The 25,088-nt window shown below is 29.2% G+C and overlaps 1 protein-coding gene across 6 annotated transcripts in view; it reads left to right on the top strand.

The window, feature by feature from the left end:
• The window catches only part of LOC111639263 (ral GTPase-activating protein subunit alpha-1-like), a 38,715-nt gene that overhangs the window by 10,207 nt on the left and 3,420 nt on the right, over positions 1-25,088 (top strand). For 3 of the 6 annotated variants that reach the window (XM_023385091.1, XM_023385093.1, XM_023385089.1), the window contains 20 exons: positions 113-268; positions 1,971-2,102; positions 2,174-2,299; positions 2,624-2,682; positions 2,813-2,921; positions 6,842-6,889; positions 12,032-12,142; positions 14,218-14,286; positions 16,628-16,738; positions 17,695-17,955; positions 18,105-18,305; positions 18,914-19,061; positions 19,168-19,361; positions 19,447-19,628; positions 19,709-19,816; positions 20,620-20,691; positions 24,150-24,273; positions 24,353-24,511; positions 24,580-24,738; positions 24,810-24,937. In XM_023385091.1, coding sequence (XP_023240859.1) covers positions 113-268; positions 1,971-2,102; positions 2,174-2,299; positions 2,624-2,682; positions 2,813-2,921; positions 6,842-6,889; positions 12,032-12,142; positions 14,218-14,286; positions 16,628-16,738; positions 17,695-17,955; positions 18,105-18,305; positions 18,914-19,061; positions 19,168-19,361; positions 19,447-19,628; positions 19,709-19,816; positions 20,620-20,691; positions 24,150-24,273; positions 24,353-24,511; positions 24,580-24,738; positions 24,810-24,937 — 2,657 coding nt within the window. Of the gene's footprint in view, positions 1-112; positions 269-1,970; positions 2,103-2,173; positions 2,300-2,623; positions 2,683-2,812; positions 2,922-3,208; positions 3,257-6,841; positions 6,890-12,031; positions 12,143-14,217; positions 14,287-16,627; positions 16,739-17,694; positions 17,956-18,104; positions 18,306-18,913; positions 19,062-19,167; positions 19,362-19,446; positions 19,629-19,708; positions 19,817-20,619; positions 20,692-24,149; positions 24,274-24,352; positions 24,512-24,579; positions 24,739-24,809; positions 24,938-25,088 lie in introns of all 6 variants that reach the window. The other 3 variants (XM_023385095.1, XM_023385094.1, XM_023385090.1) reach the window with 2 other exon arrangements.

Below are 25,088 nucleotides of genomic sequence, written 5' to 3'. Positions count from 1 at the left end.
TTATTTATAATTCATTGGGTTTACCAATACATACATTAAATCTTATTGCATTTTATAGTTAATAAATACAATAATTAAATCCAGATGGTAAAGAAAATTACATTTATTACAGGCAATTAATTTACCGGATGAATATCATCAAGGTAAAATTCTTGCTTACAAATTGTTGTGCATTTTAACTTTACAACGACAAGATATACCCTTCTCCAGAGATTACCTCATTCAGTTCTATAAGACACTTCACTATGGCTTGGTTGGAACTAATCAGGTAAATTAATGACACGTTTATAATATATATAAAATAAAATATAATTTTAGTTATTTAAATAATAAATTAAGTTTTAAAATATGCATATCTCTTTATTCTTTATAATTATATATTTTGTAAAGATTCTTATTGCTAAAACATTAAAAGAAAAGAGAAACTTTTCCATATTTATATCTAATTAATCATTTTCTACCTCAGGTTTTGTTTAATTTGGTCTTTAAGTATTTTAAGTATAAGTAAAATATACACTCATTTTGCTAATTCAGAATTATTCAATTATGTTACATATTACAGAAAATTTTCCTTAGTTTAATTTTATTGGCATACTGAACAATATAATCATAAATAAATAGTTAAGCTTAATTAAAGCCTTTTGATCACATTGAGTCGGTGCTTCTTAGATTCATTAGATGCAGTAAATAAATATAAAAGAATCATTTTAAAAATATATTACCTACATAGTTTATATTACAGACTGATAGTTATTAATATTCAAAAAAAGTATAAATATATTGGCATATCACAAATGTCTTAAGGTGTTAATGTTATTACAGTAGAGCATCAATTATCCGAAACAATTCAGGACGGGTTGTTCAGATAACTGATCATGTACGAAAAAATATATTAACCTATCCCATGTTGAAAGTTTTCTTCGTTGCGTGTTGCTTTGCGTTGAGTTTTCATTTATGTTAAGCCTAATAAAAATTTTAAAAAATAATAATTGTGGCTATTGTATCATTAAACTATTTCTTTATTTTGCACAAACAAAATAAATATATTGAAAAATATAAAAACAAAAAAAATTATATTTCAGAAGTTAATCTAGTATCAAAAACGTTCCAATTCGGCACTACATACAATCCTCAGAAAAACACCACACAAAACAAGCAAAACTCACCAATTACAATGGGGGGAGAAAAAGCCTTGTTCAAATACTGGCACATCCTTAAGTACTGTACCCTCTCATGGTCATGCCATTGCTGCCAGCTAAAACATGCACACTAACAAAAATAATATTGGAGTAGCCCAAGACATAGCCAAATATTGCAGTGCCACAACACTAGCGGAAATTTGAATTTGCCAACTGGAACGTATTCAGTTAACTGATGTTTCAGTTGATCAGTATTCGGATAATTGGTGCTCTACTGTACTGTACGTAACACTGCATTCAGCACGTTTAAGATTGCAATGTATTTGCATAATTGTGATTGTTACCGTTAGATTTTCTCATAATTGGAGACTTGACTAGTTAAAAATGATTGGAAAAATATGCAATAGTGATAAATTAGACAAGTATTTAACAAACAAAACAATAGTTGTTGATAAAACTTGAATTTTTAACTTGTTTTCCAGAAGTTTGAATAATTACATTATGTGTAAAATGGGAAGTGTTTGGTTTCCCATTATGTGTAACAAGAAGTGTTAACTAATTTTGCATTGATTAAAGTTGCCTGTATATTAATAATAATAATCTTTAATAATATTTCACTACACTTCAATATTCCATTATTATTAACATAATATGACAATAATTATAAAACGTATGATAAATATGAAAGTAAAAAGAAATTAATTTGTTGTACAAATGCAATATGAGAAATTATTCTATTATTAAACTTAATATTCTAGAAAAATGATTAATTAACATCAATCTTTTGAAAGTATTGTAATTAAAATATTATTTTAAAATGTTTTGTTTCAGGAAATTATAAACACTATTGTAAAATATTGCGGTCCAAAAATATTTGCAGTAGGATTGCCGGGATGTACGTTACTATTATTAGATTTAATATTTGCGGCTAATACGATTGCATCTTCTAACGAAGTGAAAGGAGTGAGTATAATTTTTTTAAGTTGTTCTTGTTTTGTTTTGCATTAATCTGAATAATTTCCTTACTTGTTTAGGTTCCACGTACTGAAGCTTTATCAATTTTAGGTTCACTCTTGTGTTTTCCTAATGCATTCGGTGATATGCCCGTTCTTCAGCCTTCTCCGACAGATCTAGTTTGCATGAATTGTACAGATGTAAAAGTAAGTTTTAAATAAACAAACAGAATTAATTTTGAATGGAATTTATAGTTTTAATAATAATACTGAATGTTATCTTCATATTTATATATTAAGTATATATGAACATTAAATCGGCCCAATTTATAGTTAAAGCTAAATAAATTGCCAAATTATTAGACTATAATATATGATATTTGAGTATATTTGTTAAAAATAAGTAACTAAGGAATATACTTTTGCAATTGGAATTTTTATATTAATTTAACTGTAAATATTCTTAAATTAAGTTCTTAAGATGTGTGTTTATAAGTATAAATATTAATCTGATATAATTTTATTTCTTAGGAACATGTTATAAGTATTTTGCTTAGATCAGGAAAACGAGAACCGGCAGGTCTCGCAAGGTAATTCTTACATAGTATATATGCATTTAATTTATATAAAAAAATAATTGGCATTATGACTTACCTTTATAAAACTCAATACTTTAATTTTAGAAAACATTTATTAATAAAACGTATTCTGTTATTTTAGATGCATAGCTATTAGTTCATTAGGTATTTTCATATATGAAGAACTGTTGCACAAGACTTCCCATCCACGCATCAAAGAAGCTATAAATATACTTTTAACTGCCATTAGGGTGAGTAATTTCATCATTTTTATAGAGAAAAATTGTAAATGTTTGAACGAATTAATTTGTTTCTAGTAAATGCAGTTTATTTTTTATTATATTTTAAATTATCTTTCAATACTTATATATTTTGGAGTTTGGTTTTTATTTTTCTTTTTTTTTTATTTACTCTCACTATTATTAATTTATTTATTTTCATCTTTTTTTTTACCTTGCTTGTTGCTTCTTTATTTGCATGGTTTATTTCTGCTGACTATGCATGGGTACATTTTTTTCTTACACTAACCACATTGAAGCTTCCAGTGACCAATGGTTTTAGAAAAGGATTAAATAAATCACTCAAGGTATAGAGTTATTTAGTAAAATATTTTAAAAATCTTTTATTTAATATTATTAAAACATGTTTCTTATTTAACATAATGTAACATAGTTGATTAATATACTCATAATTTTAACTAAATAATGATTTAATTTGACTAATCTTTGTAGTTACATTTATTTAAATTCGGAAATGAAAATCTCACATAAATAAAGGTTAAATTAAATAAAAATATTAACAATTATTTGTGCTTTTTTTATCAAGAGAGGAGGTTTTTTTATGAATAAATCAAGCTATCATGTGCACTTGCAATTATTAAAAATTATCTGATTAACATAGCTTAACATGCAATAAAAATAATACAATTAAATAATAAATTTTCTCAACATTAATACAGCAGAAAAAAAAAAGAAATTATTGATTTGATGGCTGTGTGGCAAGATACTGTCCCATTATTGTGAAGAATTTGAATCCAAATCTAATCTAGATTCTTATGATTTGTTTTTATGGGTAATTTTATTAACATCTTTCACGCATATTAGTTAGATTGATTGTCATATCTACCACAATGGTGCAAAATTAAAACTGGGCAACCCTTAGGATGTCAGTGCCATACATTGACATATCAAATCAAGCAAAGAATTTATGAAAAACAGTGTATTATTTTAACTATTATATGAAGAAAGTAATTTAAAATCAACTCCAGAAGGAATAAAAATAAATGAATTCGATTTAGTTCTACAATGAAATNAATCAATTCATATTTATTATAACAAGATTAGTTTTGTTTTCTAAACTGTTTGATAGAAGTAATTGTCAAGCAATTTTTATTTTAGATACTAAAACTCGAATATAAGATAACAATTTATTATTTAAATCGTTTGTTTTTATTAATAAATTCTTTAATCAAGTTTATAGGAATATTGTATAATATATTCGAAAATTTATCATTCATTCGTGTTAAAGATTGGTATTAAATGAACGAAAACATGGCATAAGGCTGTCTACAAAATTTGCAACACTACTACCTTTGCATATATAATATATTAAAATAACTCCATGAAATTTTTATGTTCGTATTGCATGAATTTTAATGTCTTCGGAGAATTTACGATTTACATTAATTGTAAATTTTTCCATTTTCATATTTGCAGCGTGTCATATCCAATGTGTTTCTAAAATATTATATTATATTAGAAACTCATTTATATTGTTGTATTGTTGTTTGTATTTGTGCCTGAATTGTATGCATGGTATATGGTTTCATCCCTGTGTTGAGCCTCGCTTGCAAAAACTAGATGCAAAAAAGCCTAAGAAAAAAAAACTGGTCATCAATAAATATGAATGCGTTCTATTCCTTTATGCAGATTGAGATGATGTATGTTGGTAATTTATTTGGGTGTGCTCCGTTTAGCGATGATATGTCCCATTGAATTCAGTTTCGCAGCGTTGAGCTTCTATTATACTTGTTATAGCAACATAGTGTCGTGAAATCAGTCTGCTGTATTAAATAATATGCCTGGCTTCAACTTTCGTGCTTGAATTGTAGAGTTTACATCTTGCTTTGGTTCGATTATAGCATGCCCTTTTTTTTTGCTCACTTTTTTTTGTACTGTACATTCTAGGAGTACATTTACAGAGTAATTATCGTTAACACACGATGATTATTAAAGTAATCTTAATTAAAATATTATTTTAAAATGTTTTGTTTCAGGAAATTATAAACACTATTGTAAAATATTGCGGTCCAAAAATATTTGCAGTAGGATTGCCGGGATGTACGTTACTATTATTAGATTTAATATTTGCGGCTAATACGATTGCATCTTCTAACGAAGTGAAAGGAGTGAGTATAATTTTTTTAAGTTGTTCTTGTTTTGTTTTGCATTAATCTGAATAATTTCCTTACTTGTTTAGGTTCCACGTACTGAAGCTTTATCAATTTTAGGTTCACTCTTGTGTTTTCCTAATGCATTCGGTGATATGCCCGTTCTTCAGCCTTCTCCGACAGATCTAGTTTGCATGAATTGTACAGATGTAAAAGTAAGTTTTAAATAAACAAACAGAATTAATTTTGAATGGAATTTATAGTTTTAATAATAATACTGAATGTTATCTTCATATTTATATATTAAGTATATATGAACATTAAATCGGCCCAATTTATAGTTAAAGCTAAATAAATTGCCAAATTATTAGACTATAATATATGATATTTGAGTATATTTGTTAAAAATAAGTAACTAAGGAATATACTTTTGCAATTGGAATTTTTATATTAATTTAACTGTAAATATTCTTAAATTAAGTTCTTAAGATGTGTGTTTATAAGTATAAATATTAATCTGATATAATTTTATTTCTTAGGAACATGTTATAAGTATTTTGCTTAGATCAGGAAAACGAGAACCGGCAGGTCTCGCAAGGTAATTCTTACATAGTATATATGCATTTAATTTATATAAAAAAATAATTGGCATTATGACTTACCTTTATAAAACTCAATACTTTAATTTTAGAAAACATTTATTAATAAAACGTATTCTGTTATTTTAGATGCATAGCTATTAGTTCATTAGGTATTTTCATATATGAAGAACTGTTGCACAAGACTTCCCATCCACGCATCAAAGAAGCTATAAATATACTTTTAACTGCCATTAGGGTGAGTAATTTCATCATTTTTATAGAGAAAAATTGTAAATGTTTGAACGAATTAATTTGTTTCTAGTAAATGCAGTTTATTTTTTATTATATTTTAAATTATCTTTCAATACTTATATATTTTGGAGTTTGGTTTTTATTTTTCTTTTTTTTTTATTTACTCTCACTATTATTAATTTATTTATTTTCATCTTTTTTTTTACCTTGCTTGTTGCTTCTTTATTTGCATGGTTTATTTCTGCTGACTATGCATGGGTACATTTTTTTCTTACACTAACCACATTGAAGCTTNAGTATTTTCTTCGAAAAAAAAATAAGATTTCTTGAAACTAATACCTCAAGAAATTACTTCTATTTCTATTTATATAACTGCTTATTATTTACTTTACATTTTATTAAATAAATGCAAAATCCTTAGTTTAGAGAAAAATAAATAAATAAATATCTTTGAATTATTTCAATGAAGTGTTCTCAAAACTTGCTTATTCATATTTATTTTTTTTTTAATTTACCTGAAAATCAATTCTGTTATAAAATTTTCAAAAGTAATTTGATATTCTGAAGTTATTCTGAGGAGAGACTTACAAAACCAAGTTTCATTGTACATTTGAATTTTTTCTCAATTATAGATGAGTGTGTTCTTTTGAATATAACGGCATTAGAAGATATTTTGAATGAAATATTTTGAAAATTCTATTCATTAATTCTATTTTGCATATTTGTTATGACTATAAAATGCTTTTTTTTGGTATAAATTCTTACATCTTCCTTTAAGTAGGGTTCCTACTTTGCAATTTTTTATNTTTTTTTTTTATTTACTCTCACTATTATTAATTTATTTATTTTCATCTTTTTTTTTACCTTGCTTGTTGCTTCTTTATTTGCATGGTTTATTTCTGCTGACTATGCATGGGTACATTTTTTTCTTACACTAACCACATTGAAGCTTCCAGTGACCAATGGTTTTAGAAAAGGATTAAATAAATCACTCAAGGTATAGAGTTATTTAGTAAAATATTTTAAAAATCTTTTATTTAATATTATTAAAACATGTTTCTTATTTAACATAATGTAACATAGTTGATTAATATACTCATAATTTTAACTAAATAATGATTTAATTTGACTAATCTTTGTAGTTACATTTATTTAAATTCGGAAATGAAAATCTCACATAAATAAAGGTTAAATTAAATAAAAATATTAACAATTATTTGTGCTTTTTTTATCAAGAGAGGAGGTTTTTTTATGAATAAATCAAGCTATCATGTGCACTTGCAATTATTAAAAATTATCTGATTAACATAGCTTAACATGCAATAAAAATAATACAATTAAATAATAAATTTTCTCAACATTAATACAGCAGAAAAAAAAAAGAAATTATTGATTTGATGGCTGTGTGGCAAGATACTGTCCCATTATTGTGAAGAATTTGAATCCAAATCTAATCTAGATTCTTATGATTTGTTTTTATGGGTAATTTTATTAACATCTTTCACGCATATTAGTTAGATTGATTGTCATATCTACCACAATGGTGCAAAATTAAAACTGGGCAACCCTTAGGATGTCAGTGCCATACATTGACATATCAAATCAAGCAAAGAATTTATGAAAAACAGTGTATTATTTTAACTATTATATGAAGAAAGTAATTTAAAATCAACTCCAGAAGGAATAAAAATAAATGAATTCGATTTAGTTCTACAATGAAATAATAAATAAACTATAAGAAAGATACTTTGTCATAGACTGAAAATTAGTGTATTAATATGATACTATTAATTTAAATAAAAATTTAAGATTAAAATTATAATAAATTAAACTAATTTGTTTGATTCAGAATAGAAGAATACTAAATGCAGATAAATTAAACTCTGTAAAATAACTGAAAAGTGAAATAATTCATAATATATAAATACAAAATATAATTGAAACTTAAATTACTTTATTTGTAATTCTTTTATTTCCAATTTTTAAATATGTAAGCTACTTTATTAAAACATGCAAAAATACTTATGAAAGATTCAAGTGCCAGATTTCTGTTGTTTCCATGTACTTGTCATAAAAATTCTACTAAATCTAGTTTAAATTCTTAATTGAAGGATTAAAATCAGAATTTTTGGAGAGAGCATTATAAAACATCAAAAATAATACAAATTAAATTAATAAAATTTAGTTAAAATCAAAGTAGAATAATACACTGAAACTAAACATTTATTAATTTTCAGTCATAGTTATAAATATGTAAATAAAATATCCTAATGGCTTAAAATATAAAATAAACAAAGTAATATAATAACTAAACTAATTAGAGAAATTGAGAAATTTTCTAACACTAATCTTTCTCTTCTGAGCTAAACGTTTAATGAAGTGACGAGGTGATCTGAATTTATTGTTATTTTTGTTCTGAGGGTTTGCTAGAAGCTTTAGTGACCTTTCCCTGTTTTCTAGTGGTTTTGGTGGCAAAACCTACTCTAGCAATTTTGCTTTTTTTCTATACATCATCTCTCAAAGATTTTTTTTTTTCAATTATGGAAAATATATTTCATCCTGACTTATGTATGCAAGTGTTCCAGGAAAACGACTTTCTTTGTTGACAATTCTTTAAAGAAGTAAAGAATACTCGATATTTAGTATTGTTCTCAAAATCTCGAAAATTTCGATGGTGGACCTTTCTGAAGGATTGCGCAATTTGTATACATCAACAACTCTAAACCAAACAATCTCTCAAGTTGTTGGGCTATTATATGGTTGATTTAGTGATTAGAAAGTAATTTGGCAGATTGTTTGTTTGGAAACTTACTAGCAACCTTCCATTTATTTGCTTTTGTATCTAGAAGATTGCAGTTCAGTAGAATAATTTATTAAATTCTTCAATTAGTGTATGTCTTGACAAATTACTTGATGTCTTATTGGGCTGCAGTTTTCAAATTGCAGACCTATATGTTTCCACTATCATCTCTCTGTCCTTTGTTAATCTCGAGAATGGGATTAGATAGATGAAAATTGAGACCACTTATGAAAAGCTTAGAGGTTGGAGACTCCGATTAACTATATTCAAACTTGGATTTGTTTCTACTGATTTGCCATCAGAAATTTGAATTTAAATAACATTGTGCAAATTCTTCTAAATATATGCTTAGCTATAATATCCTTGTTTCTTTGGTTGTTTTGATATGCATAATTTTTCATGCATATAATGGCTTTGTAAGAAAACGGTATCAATTAGAAATTGGCTTTGCTTACAAAATGGTTGTTGCAGCCGACTGCATACACTCAATCTAATATTGAAAGCTTTGGTACTATGCTGTTCAGTCTAATGTAAATCAATGCTGTTATTTATGCTTTCTTTTTTCACTCAATGTATCAAAGATTTTTTAATATTTCTGACAGAAAACGATAGTATACATATGTATGCATATTTTCAAATTTTTTTGTGGTCAATGTCCAAAATAAACAGTTTTGGAATTTGTATTTTATACTCTGTATTTAATTTAAAAACATAATAAAATTGAACAACAATCGATTGCTTTTAAATCTGTTATACCACTCATAAATCTTTGAATGTGTTACAACATATTCTTTAAAGTTTTCTCAACCATTTCAACAGTCTCTGTGCCTGTTATCCCCAATTTAAAAGCAAAATTTCATGCGTTTATGATGCTGCTTGAAATTGTCCATTTTGTGCAATCACAGTACAGTACACTGATTATGACTCTTAATTAAGAATTCTGTAATAGGCTGCAACACCTAATAGAAGAAACAAAATTTGGCTGTCAGGAGAAGGTTTGTTTTTAGTTCCTTGTAGTTTTTAAGTCTGTTGTTCAAATACATGACAGTCTATAAGATAAGTCCCCATATACAATTTGTAATTTATAAAGACAGTTATCAATTTTCTTTATAATTGATGATACATCCAAGCATCTGTTAGAAGCCTATCCAAGGAAGAATTTTTGGCTTCAATCTTGCTTCAGCAAATGCTAGAACATTAGAAATTATTAAACAACGCATCTTACATCTTGGATGTGTTGAAAAGTTTGCAATTTCTAGAGCAAATCTACTAATAAAAATTATACATTTCAGTTTGTCGATTAATAAGGTGATTTGACAAAATGTGTTTCGTGAATACCGATTTCTGCGAGATTGAGAAAGAATTCTGCAGAAAGTTTTATATAAAAATAGTTTTTTCTTATTTTTAATTGCCAAGACTGTGTGTATTACTCTATAAATAGTAAAGATGATTTACCAGCCACTGTAATAACTTTGCCCAACTAATTACTGCACTTTTAACAGTAGGATTTTTAAAGAACGTACCATTTGTTAGCATTCTTTTAAAAATTCCATTGTTAAAGGTACACTGATTAGTCCATTTAAAAATAGCTACAGTATATTTACTACTAGTTTCATATTTTTTGAATCTTTTGTATAGATGTTACATTATCTTTGGCCATTGATTCTTTTATGCTTTGAAACGGTACAACATACTGATACATACATACATAAATACATATATATGTCAGTCAGCCATACATATATAATTACATATAAAATGGATAAAAATTTTCATTAAGTTTAGTACATATTGAAAAATTAATTACCGTAGCATTTTTAACAACCAGTATGAAAAATATAAGTATAAAACAAACATGAAAAATTATAGTCTCTAGTTTTTTAATGCAACAATAATAAGCATTTTGCCCAAGAGACAACATGAATCAAAGACATTCACTGAATTGTCTGTGTGTGTTATATGATGATAAATGATGTGGAAGACATTATAATCATGTTAATTATTATCCGAGAAATATCTAACATACACCAATTGATAGAATAACTGTCAAAGTTTTGTCTATTGTCTGTGTACAAACATCATCTTTGTCTGTTTCCTGTAGGAAGTGCCTTGAACTAAAATGGTGACTCTGCAACAGATAAAGCATTTTGTGTTCCACAGTTCACAAAGTTGAAACCATTCATTATTGTTTAACATGATTCTCAATGATTTTTTTTAGCTTCGCAGACAATATGAAAGTGATCCAGTGATTGTGCAACAGGAATGTTTCACCTTATGTAAGGCAAAACATTCCTGTTACACAATGACAACCTTTGTGGACTTCAGAATGCAAAATGCTTCAGAGTCACCTTTTTTGTTTAAGGTGTTCTATACTAGGATGCAACTCCCCGAAATAACCTGCTACTTTGTTTTTAAAAGAGAAAATGCCTGACTTTCCTGGGTTCCCTAAGATAGTTGCCAATGAGACGTTTGAATGCAGACAGGAGACGAAACTTGGATGGTTACTCTATCAATGCATAATTCTTGGATAATAATTAACATAGTTATGATAATTTAAAATGGTAACTTTCTTTTTGAAAGATCCCATGTAATTCATTATAAAATTTATCTAATAGTTCATCTGCTAAACTATGAAAAAAATGATGAATACAGAGATAAATAACAAAATGTGTCATATAAGAAGAATTTTTGCATTTCCATTTGTTAGAGGAGTGCATAAAATTGTAGAAACTCTTGTCGAACCTTATACAGAATGCATTGTTAGATGAATGTATGATCAGTTTGTAGGATACTTGAAGCAATATTCTCATCAAATAGATAAAATTATGCATTATATTTGAGATTGAGATGTTGATACATAAAGGATGGAATAGAACATTGATTTACTTTATTTTAGTTTACTTTATTGCTTCCTTTAATTTTAGTTTTGGGATATTTTGTTTAGTTAGGGAGAAAGTCTAAACTTTTTTCAAAAATAAGTTAAAATTTAACTATCATAACATAATAGAATTTGCCATTGTTTGGAGAGTAATGACCAATTGAGAGAGTTTTCATAGTGCATACAGGCTTTGTGTTCTCTAATCAAAGTTTCTCTGAACGGGACAAATGAACAATGGAAGAATGAAAGTGAATTTAGAAGTGGATTCTCATTGAAGGTCGTTCTTTTGTATCAAACCGAGGAAGCTATTTAGAATTTAATTGAATTTAAAGCTATTGAATTTAATAATTAGTAATAATTTTCATCATCGTTAAAATTATAATAAATATATTTACCAAATAAGTACATTTATTAAATAAATTAATGCTAATTAAAAATTAAAATTTTATGTCTTAATTTAGTTTAATAATAAATCTGTGGCTCAAGTTTCTTCGGACATGTTGTTGTTATTGACCGATCATGCGGATTATTTCGTGAAGCAGTATCCTGATATTCCTCCAAAAATAATAGAGGTAGGTTTTTAGATAAATGTTAAGCAGTGATTATTTAAAATCTGTTTAATTAATTAGAAAAGTTAATAGTATGAGGGCAGGCTGAAAAATAATGCACACATACTTGTAGAACACGAACAAAAACAAATAGCAAGATCGGGCAAAAAGTACATTAAAGTACAATTCTTAAGCTTCAAAATAATATATTTATTTTTCAACATAGCCTTAATGATGACTAACACATTTCTCCCAACGTGTAACAAGTTTTTTGATTCTGTCACTGAAAAATTCTTCAAACATTGCTAAACCCAATATATAATATATAGCTAAACACCAATCGTATGCCGAAAATCTATTGGGCTAGTTTAAGTCTAATTACTAAATGAATTACGTAACCAATTTGGCTCTAGAGGTAAGCGTTAGGCGCCATCTCTTATTAACATTAATAATTATAAATAAATTAATTAATTTAAATAATTTAGAACCGCTGGGAGAAAAAATCGGCCCAGAGCGGGACTTGAACCCACAACTCCTGCTTACTGTGCAGATGCCAGTTACACTAAAAATTCTTCCACGTTTTCTCAAATCCAGGACTTGAAATCTGCCTTCACCTCATCGTTTGAGGTGTAATGATTACCCTTGAGGTTTCTCTTAAGTAGAGGAAACAAATAAAAATCACAAGGCGCAAGATCGGGGGAATAAGGAGGGTGTGGAATCAGTTCAAACTTCAGGTTTCACAGAGCCTCTCCAGTTGCGCGCGAGGTGTGTGGACGAGCATTGTCATGTTGCAAGATTATTGGTGTCAGGCTGCCTCTAACATGTCAAACTCAACGTCAGAGGTGTTTTAGAGTCTGTATATACTGAGAAGAATTAAACATTGCAACAAGGTGTAACGGTAATTGTATGTGGCAGTGATTGGTCTTCCACTGCATGTTTCATCAATAATTATGGATTTTCCAGGCTCGCAACCACGAAATTTTATTATCCATCAATTTACAATAGACCTATCAACAGCGTCGTCACCATAAACAGCCTTTAAACGTAATTTTTTCAGCAGTTAAAAATTCGATAACAGCATGCTGTTTAACTTGCATTGACATAGCACCAGAACATGTCTCCATATTTCCGCTTCTCAAAATATACTGAATGACCGCAACAAGCCCACCAGTGGCCGAGTGGTCTTCGTACCCTAAACACTGGGAGTTCGGTCGTGGGTTCGCGCCGCGATCGGACAGGCTGGCTGCTTGGAGTTTTCCGGGTTTTCTCCTTGCCAATAACGACTAAATAGGAGGCCAGTTCCCCATAAAAGTCCTCCCGGAAGGCATTAGTTCCCCTCGCGTAACATCGCGCCCCAGAGAAGGCAACGGGAAACCACTCTGGGTAGTAACTTTCCCTAGTATACACCTTGGCGGATTACAAACCTACCCCAGGTGTCGCCGACGTCAGGAATCTGATATGGCACCAAGAAGAAGAAGACCGCAACAACCTCAAACTGTGCATGCACATAGAGGGGGAATGTTACTTCCATATGCCATCTGACACGCTTCTGAAAATCATTTCATTTGTGCTCTACAAGCACAAACAAAATGATTTGTTTGTCTGCCCTCGTATAATCCATGGNAAAATATACTGAAAGACCGCAACAACCTCAAACTGTGCATGCACATAGAGGGGGAATGTTACTTCCATATGCCATCTGACACGCTTCTGAAAATCATTTCATTTGTGCTCTACAAGCACAAACAAAATGATTTGTTTGTCTGCCCTCGTATAATCCATGGCGGCAAAACTGTGTCTGTGAGCTGCACATGGCTGTTCTAGACTCTTGTGGTGACTACCATATAATTATACAATTTCTTTTTATAAACTTGAGACATACTACTTATGAATATGTTATATTTTATGACCATGGGAGCCACAATAAGGGTGTAGAAGAGTCGCATGTGGCTCACAAGCCACACTTTCGCCACTGAAGATATATAGAGAAAGGAACAATAATTTTCTACTTCTGTAAGAAATAGTTGATAATATTCTAAGTTATAAATTATTTAAAACTACTTACATAATTTGTTTCACTTTATTTTTTTTTACCATAGATTATAGCATCGACTCTTGCATCTTTATTACCGTGTTTGGAAAACTCGCCTTCGGATGACGACAAAAAGGTAACCATGTCAAATTTAGTTAATCATTGGTTTACAATGATATTTTAATTTACTGGTAATGCATTTGTGCATTAAAATTGAATAATTGTTAAAGGTATATATTGTGTAGTTTATACGTAATGATGAATGATATGTGTTTTATATGTATATATTATTGGATAATTAAAAAACAAAACTTAAGATTGGGGGAGCAAAAATGTTCAAATCTTAACCAGCAAGTTTGTTTAATCCGTCAAACATTTCAGTCAGTCAGATCGATTCTTACAATTAGCAGATACATTAGGAACAGATCTCCCACAAAAATTCTTGGAGTTTTCTGCCCAGATTTGATCCCCAGTTTCCAGAGTGGCGGGCCGATGTCTGTACCACCTCAGCCATCTAGATTATTAAATTGAACTACATTAAATAATTTCTCGGCTTTATCTTTTGTAATGTAAAAATTGAATTTCTAGTAACTGACAATAGTATAATAAAGAACCAAGGATTTTGTTTATTTTTCTTTTGATATTAGATTAAATAATGTGAAATCCCTTCAGTTGCATCAGAAATTACATAAAAAATCCCAAAATTATATATAAATGCTTATAATTTGTGTATGGTAGACTCTACTTTTATGAACCTGGAAGAGTTGCTAAAAAATGAAACATCATAAAGTAAGTCATTGTATTTTTCATAAGCTCAACATTAAATATTAAGATTATGTTTCTCAGAATACTCTTAACTACACAAAAAAAGACAATCAATGTAGAAATATGACATTCTGTACAGTCGTAATAGAAAATTTATAATAGTTATGAAAGTTGAGAATGTAAAGTTGTTAATTGTAAAATGGGAGATTTTTTATGAATATCTTATTTAAATTGTTAGATATTTTATATATTCATAAACATTTTTGAGATATACTATGAAACATTCTGTTATTTAATATTTAAGTAACAGAATGTTGGTCGGATGTCTATGCAATAAGTTATTGCAAGTGATCCGCGTTTGAACCTCATCGATTGACATTTGTTTTCTTATATACTGCTGCATCATTTCCTGTTGTGTATTGGTCGAGTCTATAAAATTCCAACAGAAGCTGGAACAAAATTAAAGCACTAGAGCAAAATTATGCTTATAACACCATTTTCATTGAATACATTTGAATATATCGGATAAAGGAAGTTTGGTTGACTAATACATCTTTTTTGTTCTAATACCGAATTGGGCCTCCAAAGAGACAGAAAATGTTTTTATTTTTGAGAAATGAAGGTACCATAAATACAAGTTTTGCTCTTAGTCGAGTCCTTCAAATGTCTTGTAATAGAATTGAAGCTGATTGTGTTAGCCTATAATGGGTGGGAACCTTTGTTATGCAAATGAATTTATTCTGGTATGAAACCCAAGACTTGCCTTAAAAAGTAAATATCCAACATCTTCATCAAGCTATATGTTTTGACTTGTATTGATAGAAAACATCAATAACAAATTAATGAAAACATTCGGCGTTTTCGTTATTTTGTTACTGGTAATTAATGGTTTTGTTTCATGTGATTACCTCCAGTAATTCAGAAAGTTTTAATATAAATACAATTTTATCAAGCATAGCAACACTAAATAAAAATGCAATGAAGAAACAAACACTATTAATTGTTTTAGTAGTAGTAATTAATAAGAAAATGAAAGAAACAACCTATTTCCAAGACATTTATCTCTGCAATATACCAACTTCAAGTTTTGCCTTATTTGATTGTTGCATCGTTTGCCTGATAGCCAGACGTGGAACAATTTCTTCGCCATTGTCTTGTTTTATATATTTTTTTCACATTTTGTCAAATTTATTGGATTTCTAAAGTATGTATATATATCAAAAGTAAAAATCTGCATATATGTATGCAGACTTTTGATTATCTGAAAATGCTCTCTTGATTCTTAAAAGGGACCAAATAATAATATACTCTCAAAAATTTTGGTTGACGTGTAAGAAAATTTTGCATCGGATTTGACAATTTTGGGATGCGCACTTAAAGAGGTTGCCCACCCCTGCTCCAAAATATGCCAATATTATGTTAATTTCCTTTCTAAATAAATAGTATTATTAAATTTGAAAATACAGTAATGAACAATCATCAAACATTAAATTATATGAAAAGTAATTCTGTGTTGACATATAACTTTAAACAAATTAATTTTTTAAAAATTTTGATCTATTGTAATGTATAAACATATATATTGTATGATATATTATTTAGTGAATAGATAAATATATAAAATTTATGCAAATTAACCATGCATTTTATACTTTTATTCTTATAAAATAAGAATAAAATAAAATATAAAATAAAAACATTTTATTTTTCAGTTACTGTTATCGTTGATATTCTGTTTAGGAGAATGGTGCTTGCATTTACCACAAAATATTTTAACCCAACTGGGAAAAAATAATAATTCACTTTTGTTATCAGTCTTCAAAGTATGTATTTTATAATTTATCATCATAAATTCTTTACTTACTAGTAAATAATTATATATTCAATAACAGTAATTTAATATTTCAAGCAGGTAACTCTACATTTACTTTCTATGTTTAACAATCCAATTTAATGCTAGATTGGGACTTCTTAAAGTGTGGAACTGAATGTAGTGGTAGCAAAAAATTTGACAACCGTACTATGCATCTGTGCGAAGCGGCATTTTTGGTATAGACTATTATAAAATCAAAATGTAGGTCGAATCTGAAAAAATGTCAAAGATGCCCGTGTCCCCAGTATAAAATATTTGACTTATATTTAATTCTTTATGTAAAAATAAACAAGCATGTCCATCTCATTAGTATGCAAATTTGCTTTCATTTTAAATAAAGTGTAAAATAATATTTGTATCAAAGAACTGTTTGGAATGATATATTATCAACAAGTGATTTTATATACCTATATACCAAGGATTGTGTAAAATTATCTCAAACATAAGAGGGTGTCAAATGGAAAAAGTTTACAAAGCCTTACACTGGATTATAAAGTTCTCTGATTGAGAAGGAAATGATGTTAGAGGCTGTGGTTTGTTCAAATACATAACTTTCATTCAAACAATTCACGCTGCTATGTTGTCGTGAATTTGAATACATTTATTTTGTTTTATGAATCTAATAAATGCACATTTTAACCCCACTATATGAGAATTAAAGCACTACTATCATTAAATTAAGTTACAATTAAAATTTTAAAAGTTAAATGTAGAATTGACATGCAACAAATAGGGATTTTTAATTTGATGTATGATTTAATTTTGATTCTAAATTTAACCTTAAATGTTGAATATGACTATGACTTTTTAAAAAATTTAAATTTAATTGATATATAAAATTATAATAATTTTCTTCTAAATTTAAAAAAATTATATTTTCCTAATTGTATTTAATAAATATTTTAGGTACTGAATACTGCAGTCTCAGGGAAAAGTGACATACAAAAAGCTGCACCGATAACGAGTATGACGGACTTGGTCGGACCGGACGTGGATCCCAACATTCATTATGATAACTTGAAAGAGCACGTTGGCATTGCCAATTCGCCTAAGTTGTCATCTGCAAATAATATGGAAAAGTCGTCCATGGAGAGTTTTATTAAAACTTGTACGCTTCCGATGGACATGAAAAGAAACTCTAATATAATAAAATTGGCCGCTAAAGTCGTATGTTATTTTTTTATAAATTATTTATCTTTTTAGTGTATATTAATTTGTTTCACAAATAATTTAATAGGCAAATTTAAGTCTAGTTATATACTATCATTTATAAAATATAAGAAACAGATTTATAACAATTTAAATAAATGTTACAGGTGATGTCGCATTTAGTTAATCACTTGGGACACTTTCCAATGGGAGTTGGTGCCGCTCGTCTGACAAGTCTGGTCAACGAGGCTGACGACGTTCCCTTGTTGACAAGAGACGAGCTGTCAACAGAAGTTTTCCATGCTCCGAATATTCAGTTCTTTGTTTTAAACAGCTCCATAATATCATTTGTCGAAATTCCCTGTGTGGTAAGCTTTATAATATTACTGATTAAATAAAATTAATTGTTAGAAGAATTTATTACAGAACAAATTATATGTACATAAGAACGACACTTCTTTTACTTGGTATTTTTAAGTTATTTTAAAGATCAACCTGGAGTTGGATTCTGACCCATAACTCCTGCTTGCTGTGCAGATGCATCGCTAGTTATGCTGCGTGGAAGAGAAGATCAGACAGAATTCCAGGCGGTGTAACTGGCAATGTGTCTACACTGTAAGCAAGAGTTTGGATTTGAGTCCCACTCGGGACCAATCTTCTCTTCCAGAATTAAGCATTCGTACTGAATAAAGTTTGTACTCATTAAATCACTGAATATAAAGTAATTATACTAAAAAATTAAAATAAAATATTGGATCATTAGATGTAAACAGGAATAACTAATAATATAAAATACAAATACAGTAGACCCCACTTTTATTACTATATTAGTTTATTACAGTACAGTACTGTGTATATTTATAATATTTAGTTAGATTTTCTAAAATATTAATTGCTTACTAATTTTTGATACTTTTCATAATTGAGTTATATTGTCTTTCTAATTATTTATAAAATTTAATTATTTTATTTGTAGGAAGTGCCTGGAGGTGGTCCAACTTCCGATCTAATTACTGGAAGATCCCAGGTGAGAATTATAGTTCGAGATCTCAGTGGGAAATTTTCTTGGGATTGTTCTGTTTTGTACGGTCCACCTGATTGTCAAGCTGCTTCCGTTTTACCAGGCTAGTTAATATATAAATTATAATTAATAATAAAAATTTTCTTTGTAATTTAATAATAATCACTTTAAATTTAGTTGGGTTAATTTTGATTATTTTTAAAATTTAGATCAGTCTGTTAGTATATCTGTGAATAATTTCTTAAATCCCCGTGCTGGACTGCCCTATCACAGTCTGTCATCTTCTTCGTTGAGCCTGACAGGGATGTCTGCCTCACCGTCTTGCGATACTCTGAGACACCGTTCTCCGCATGAGCTGCCCACAGTGGAAAACAGTGCCGATGACCTGGATAACTTGGATGATGTGAGCAGTTTAAATTACTTAGATTTTAAAGACAAAAATCCTATTTAAATTTAACTTTTATTTATTAATTTTTTTTCCTCCCCAGTTGTTGCAGTATATCGATCATTCTAGTCCGGAATGTGTCTTGCGGCCAGGACAGCCACTGAATACACCTGCTCCACTTTTTGGAGAGGGCACCACTGAAAAAGAAGTTGACACCATGACGGTCGTATTAAATCAGAGAAATTTTGAAATGACTCACAATCAGAAGCATTCCATAGATTCAAGGTCAGATACTGAAAATTATACAGTTAATAAATTAATTTTAAATTTTATAGATAATGCCATATTATTTTATTATTATACAGTACTATGGCAAAACCAGCAATTCCACCAGGACAATGCAAAAACATCTCTCCATTTCAACATTGCAGGTTGTTGTTAGAGCAGTTAGGATTTATATCGTGGGAAAAAAGGCAAGTAGATGAATTATTTTCCTCTGAGTACAAAGCATACAGCAAAAAGAAGACAAATTCATATATCAAATGAAAAATTGGCTACAGCTTTTTAAATTGTTTTGTTATGGATTGCTTTACTAAGAATTGCTTTCTTCTTTGTTTTTTTATATATGTATTAGAAGTTATTTAAGAGACAGAGAAAATTTATTTACTAACTTATTATTTATGGGTGATGATGCTAGGACAATCAATTGCAGTTCCAGTACAACAAACACACAACCTTTAAAATATGTACAAAAATATGTAAAAACAAATATACATGTAAAACAAGAATAACTTTTATGAATATTTGTGTAAAATATCACAAAACAAATCTATGCAAAAACACATAAACAAACAAAATTTATTATATTAAGAGTAGATTAAAAGCTAAACAGAAAATTTGTCAATGCCATAACAAAAGCAAATATTCAACATATATAGTTGCCGACTAACGAGCACATATAGTTTCTGAATCCATTTGATGTTTTTGTAAGATGACCCGAGCATTTCCGGATACATTGGCTAGCAGTACATAATAAATACCTAAATTTTGTGTAATAATTAATGTTAACAATGATTGTGTAATAAAAAAAAATGTGTTTTTTATAAAATTTTCATGTAAAGGTTAAAAGTGTATTTAATTGATATAATATTCTATCCTCTGTGTACATAAAAATGAGCCAAATCTAAGCGTATATTAATTACGAAATTTTACATATATTTACCATAGTTAACAATAGTTTTAAATAAAATATTAAAAATAAAATTTATTTTATTAGGCCGCATTTCGATCTGTTAAAAAAGAACGAGAAGCTGTTGAGAGAATTGAGAAATTTGGATAATCAGAAATGGTACAAAATTTTTTTTTATAAATAACTTATAAAAATTTAAATAGTATTTTAATAACTCTTAATTTAAAATATATTTAATACAAATTTTATTTACAGAAATACAAAAAGCATAAATAAATTACAAAATTTCACTTTAATTCAAAGTGATTAAATTACTTTACAAACAAAATAAAGCATGTATGGATGTATGCTTACACTATTGCAGTTTCAAATTCCTTAAACAGTTAATTGTATAATATTTCTATTAATTTTTGTTTACTAGAATATAGTTTACATTATCACATTCTATTGGACCAATTATTTAAGTGCATTGATAATTAGAAGTGATTACAGATATTCTAGATAAAAAATAATAATAATAATAATAACTTGGAACAGAAGTCCTGTGGTGTGTTTGATTTTTGAATGGACAAAAACTTGAAATTTGTAATTTTTTTATGCAAACCTTTTGTATTTTGAATAGTTGATTTTGTAAAGAACTAATTACATAAATTGAATTGATCTTAGGAATTGTAAATAGTAGCTTTCTATTTTTATGTGTACAACTTTTATAAATTTTTCATTATTACTGGACCTCTATGGACTTGTCATAATGGTTAAAATTCTCAAATGATTCATGGGTTTGTGCCTGACTGGCCATGTGGAATTTCTTGTGCATCTAACATTTCAACTGGTCTGTTTTGCATAAAAAATTTTCTGTAGGGTTTATGTTTGTGTTTAAAATGGTGAATAATGGGGATGTGCAGCTTTGAGGGGGTTGTGCTTGCACAAGAACACTGAAAATAGGGACACTACATGGCGTTTGGGCTGGTATAACTTTGGATTGAGAAGAGACGGAATGTTGAAATTGATATCAATTTGTACAGAATGACAGGATCTACAATATTACTTAGCAAGAGTAATTGATAAAATAGAATTTGTAAAGTTATAAGTTGATAAGGCTTGTAACTATAAATTCTATAAGTGTGTGAGTTGTAGAAAATTTTCATAATGTTGAAGAAATTGCAAAGGAAATGTGAACAGAAATGTAAGAAATATATATCACTGGAAAGAAAAATTTAAAAGGAATCAGAAAAGTCCAAAATAACTAATGCCTAATGATGCAGATTGTATAGAGAGCTTAAAAAAACTGTGCATGTTAACTCTGATGTGAATACTTTGAGTGCACCACCGCTTGAACCGATAGATATTGACATCTATTGATATATTTACCTCTTATCCTTCCTCTAATAACACAAAGACAGATTCATGCCTTAACCTATTCCCTAGTATTCTCGACATATCTTGGGTTGAAACATAATGTCTGTCAACTGTGGACTTGAGATATCTCATTTCTGCATTGTGATGTTATTGACACTAGACATCGCTAGTCAGCAAAATTTTTATATTAAAACAAGCTTCTGAAATATAATTTTTTTTTTTTGTTTTTACATTTATTATTAATATGTCTATTTTGTTTGTGCAAAATAAAAAATAATTTTGGACGATACAATAGTCATGATTATTTTTTTCTAAAACATGGAATTTTTGTTAGGCTTAACATCGACAAACATTCAATGTGGAGTGACACGCAACAGGAAAAATTTTAACATGGGATAACATTTTAACCATTTTAACATTTTAACCATTGCAATTGTGTCCTGTTCACAACTGACCCAATTTTTTTGACCTGCACAACATCTGATTAGCCCTTTGCAGTCAGTTGATGTTATGGGGATAGGCAAAGAACAATATTGTGTATGGGACATTTTGGACTGCATGGCGGACTTATGCAATTTATGTATTTTTTTTTGTTTGTTTTATTCCTTACTGTTGGCCACATATAGTATGTGGAGATAATAATCCTGCCAATTTTGACAGACTAATGATCTGTGATATGTCTTCTCTCTAATTGCAAATTTTCATTTTCAGATGGCCTGCAGAATTTTGGAAGTATACCAAAATGTCACAATAGAGTTAAAATCAGGTTTTCAAAAAATTCATCAACAATGATTCACTTTTCCGTCAAAACTCTGTTGCTCCCATTATATAAGGCATGATCAAAAAGTTTCTGTTTGAAGGCTGTACAGTCCAGATTTGGTATGCCAGTCATTCAAAAGTGTCATGACCATTTAGGCAAGCATCCCACTGCTTCACCAGGTTGAATATACCCTGTTGGTAAAACTCCTGTTTCTGCTGCTTGAAGAAGTCCGAAACTGTCTGCTGCACTTCTACATCTGACTGGAACCGTCAACCTTTTAAGGACTTCTTTAAGGGACCGAAGGCATGAAAATCACATGGGGAGAGATCAGGACTGTAAGGCGAGTGCTCGAGTGTCTCCCACTTTACTGTGCGTAACTTCTGCATTATGACATTTGTGGTGTGGGGGTGTGTGTTATCATGAAGCAGAATCACCCCATTTTGTAGTTTTCCTGGATGTTTTGCCTTAATTGCACATTGTAATCTCTCCAGAATTTCACAGTACTATGCCCCAGTGATGGAGACTTGGTTCCTTGAAATCAATAAGCAATGGGCCCTGGTGATCGAAGAACAGGGTAAGTGTCACTTTTCCAGCAGATGACTGGCTCTTGAACTTCTTGGAACGAAGGGATGAAGGATGACCACTGCATGGTCGCCACTTTCGACTCAGGTTCCCAGTGGTGGCACCAGCTTTCGTTGCCAGCAACAATGCACTCAAGGAATGTGCTGCCTTCAACATTGAAACGCATCAGGTGCCATATCCTTAAACAGAAACTTTTTGATCACCCCTTATAAGTGTCAGAGAGGGATGGAAAGTAATGTAATGACTTTAAATGGATTCATGCTGGATCAAAAATAACACACAATAAACAATTTTTCCCTGTCATAGAGTGCACAATTTCTTCTGTTTAAATTATTTTGAATTTACTGCCTCCTCACTTTAAAAAAATTTGATTTTATGATGCGACACAAGTCTTTTTGTTATTCAAATAAAATTTATGAATTAATTTAAGTAAAATTATGCAATTTTTTTATATGATGTAGCTAATTATGTAATCAATTTCATGTGAAGTTTTTTAAGAAGTGAATAAAGTGCTTTTTTTAATAAAAAATTTATATACTTGTGTGCAAAAGGACTTGGCTGAATATTACATAATGAAAAGAGGAAATGCAAAGACTGTAATAGGTCATAATTGATCAGAGAATCACAGATAGAATTACCAGTATGGACCCTGCAGTTAGATTATAAAAATGGAAATTTACTGTATATGATTTATGAATTTATTCACAAATCTGAATTATGTGTTGATTCCAAATTTTTAATTGAAGCAATGTGCAATCTGCCCAACTTTAGGGAATTGCAGAGTTGAATTCCACTCTGTATTGCATTTCTTTTAAGTTATGTCAGCTTTGCTGACTTCCAATTCAGAATATATTTGTTATGACCTTTTCTATTTTTTAAATTTCTTATTTAATGATAAATTTTAAATATATTACAGTCGCGAAACACACAAAATAGCTGTGATATATGTTGCCGAAGGTCAGGAAGACAAAAACTCTCTTCTTCTGAACAGTGGAGGAAGTCAGGCATTTGAAGAATTTGTGGCTGGCTTAGGTTGGGAGGTCAGAAATCTTTTGTACCAGAGACGATTTCTTGTTTATATTAATAAATTTTTAAAATTTTAATTTGATTCTTTCGTAGGTTGACTTGGAAACCCATACTGGTTTTATGGGTGGTTTACAGAGAAACAAAAGTACAGGCGACAGCGCTCCTTACTATGCAACTTCTTTTCTGGAAGTGATCTTTCATGTATCGACTCGAATGCCAACGTCGATGGATGAAACCTTGATCACAAGAAAGGTATTTGTATGAATTTTTGCCGTCTCTTCAAATCCTAAGATGTTTCTTAAATTATTTTCTAAATTTAGTTGTGTCATCTCGGTAATGATGAAGTGCACATTGTCTGGTCGGAACACACGAGAGATTACAGACGTGGCATCATAGCCACTGAATTTTGTGACGTTCTGATTGTCATCTATCCGTTACCAAATCAACTATATAGAATTCAGATATCCAGAAAACCAGAAGTAAGACTTGTTAAATGTTTCTTATAAATAATTTTAAGAAAATTGAAATTAATATAAATATTTTATTTTAGATTCCTTATTTTGGACCTCTTTTCAATGGTGCTATAATTGATCAAAAAGTACTCTCCGGTCTGGTACGTGCAACCGCTATTAATGCTAGTAGAGCAAAACGTGCATTAATACCACTATATCAAAATTTGTATCCTTTGAAAAAATTGTAATTAGTTTTCTAACTTCTGGTCATTTTTCTTTGTGATAAGAATTTTAAGGCGGCTGCAAATATTTGGCCAGTGCCAAGTAGCGCAGACGATTTACTCTTAGTTAATACAGGGTGATTTTTAATTCATGCA

The sequence above is a fragment of the Centruroides sculpturatus genome, unplaced genomic scaffold (genome assembly GCF_000671375.1).
Source record: "Centruroides sculpturatus isolate CEXI.00-Female unplaced genomic scaffold, Cexi_2.0 scaffold1324, whole genome shotgun sequence".
Classification (NCBI taxonomy): Eukaryota; Metazoa; Arthropoda; class Arachnida; order Scorpiones; family Buthidae; genus Centruroides; species Centruroides sculpturatus.
Note: the sequence above shows the minus strand (reverse complement) of the source record. Positions and strands in the feature narration are given on the sequence as shown.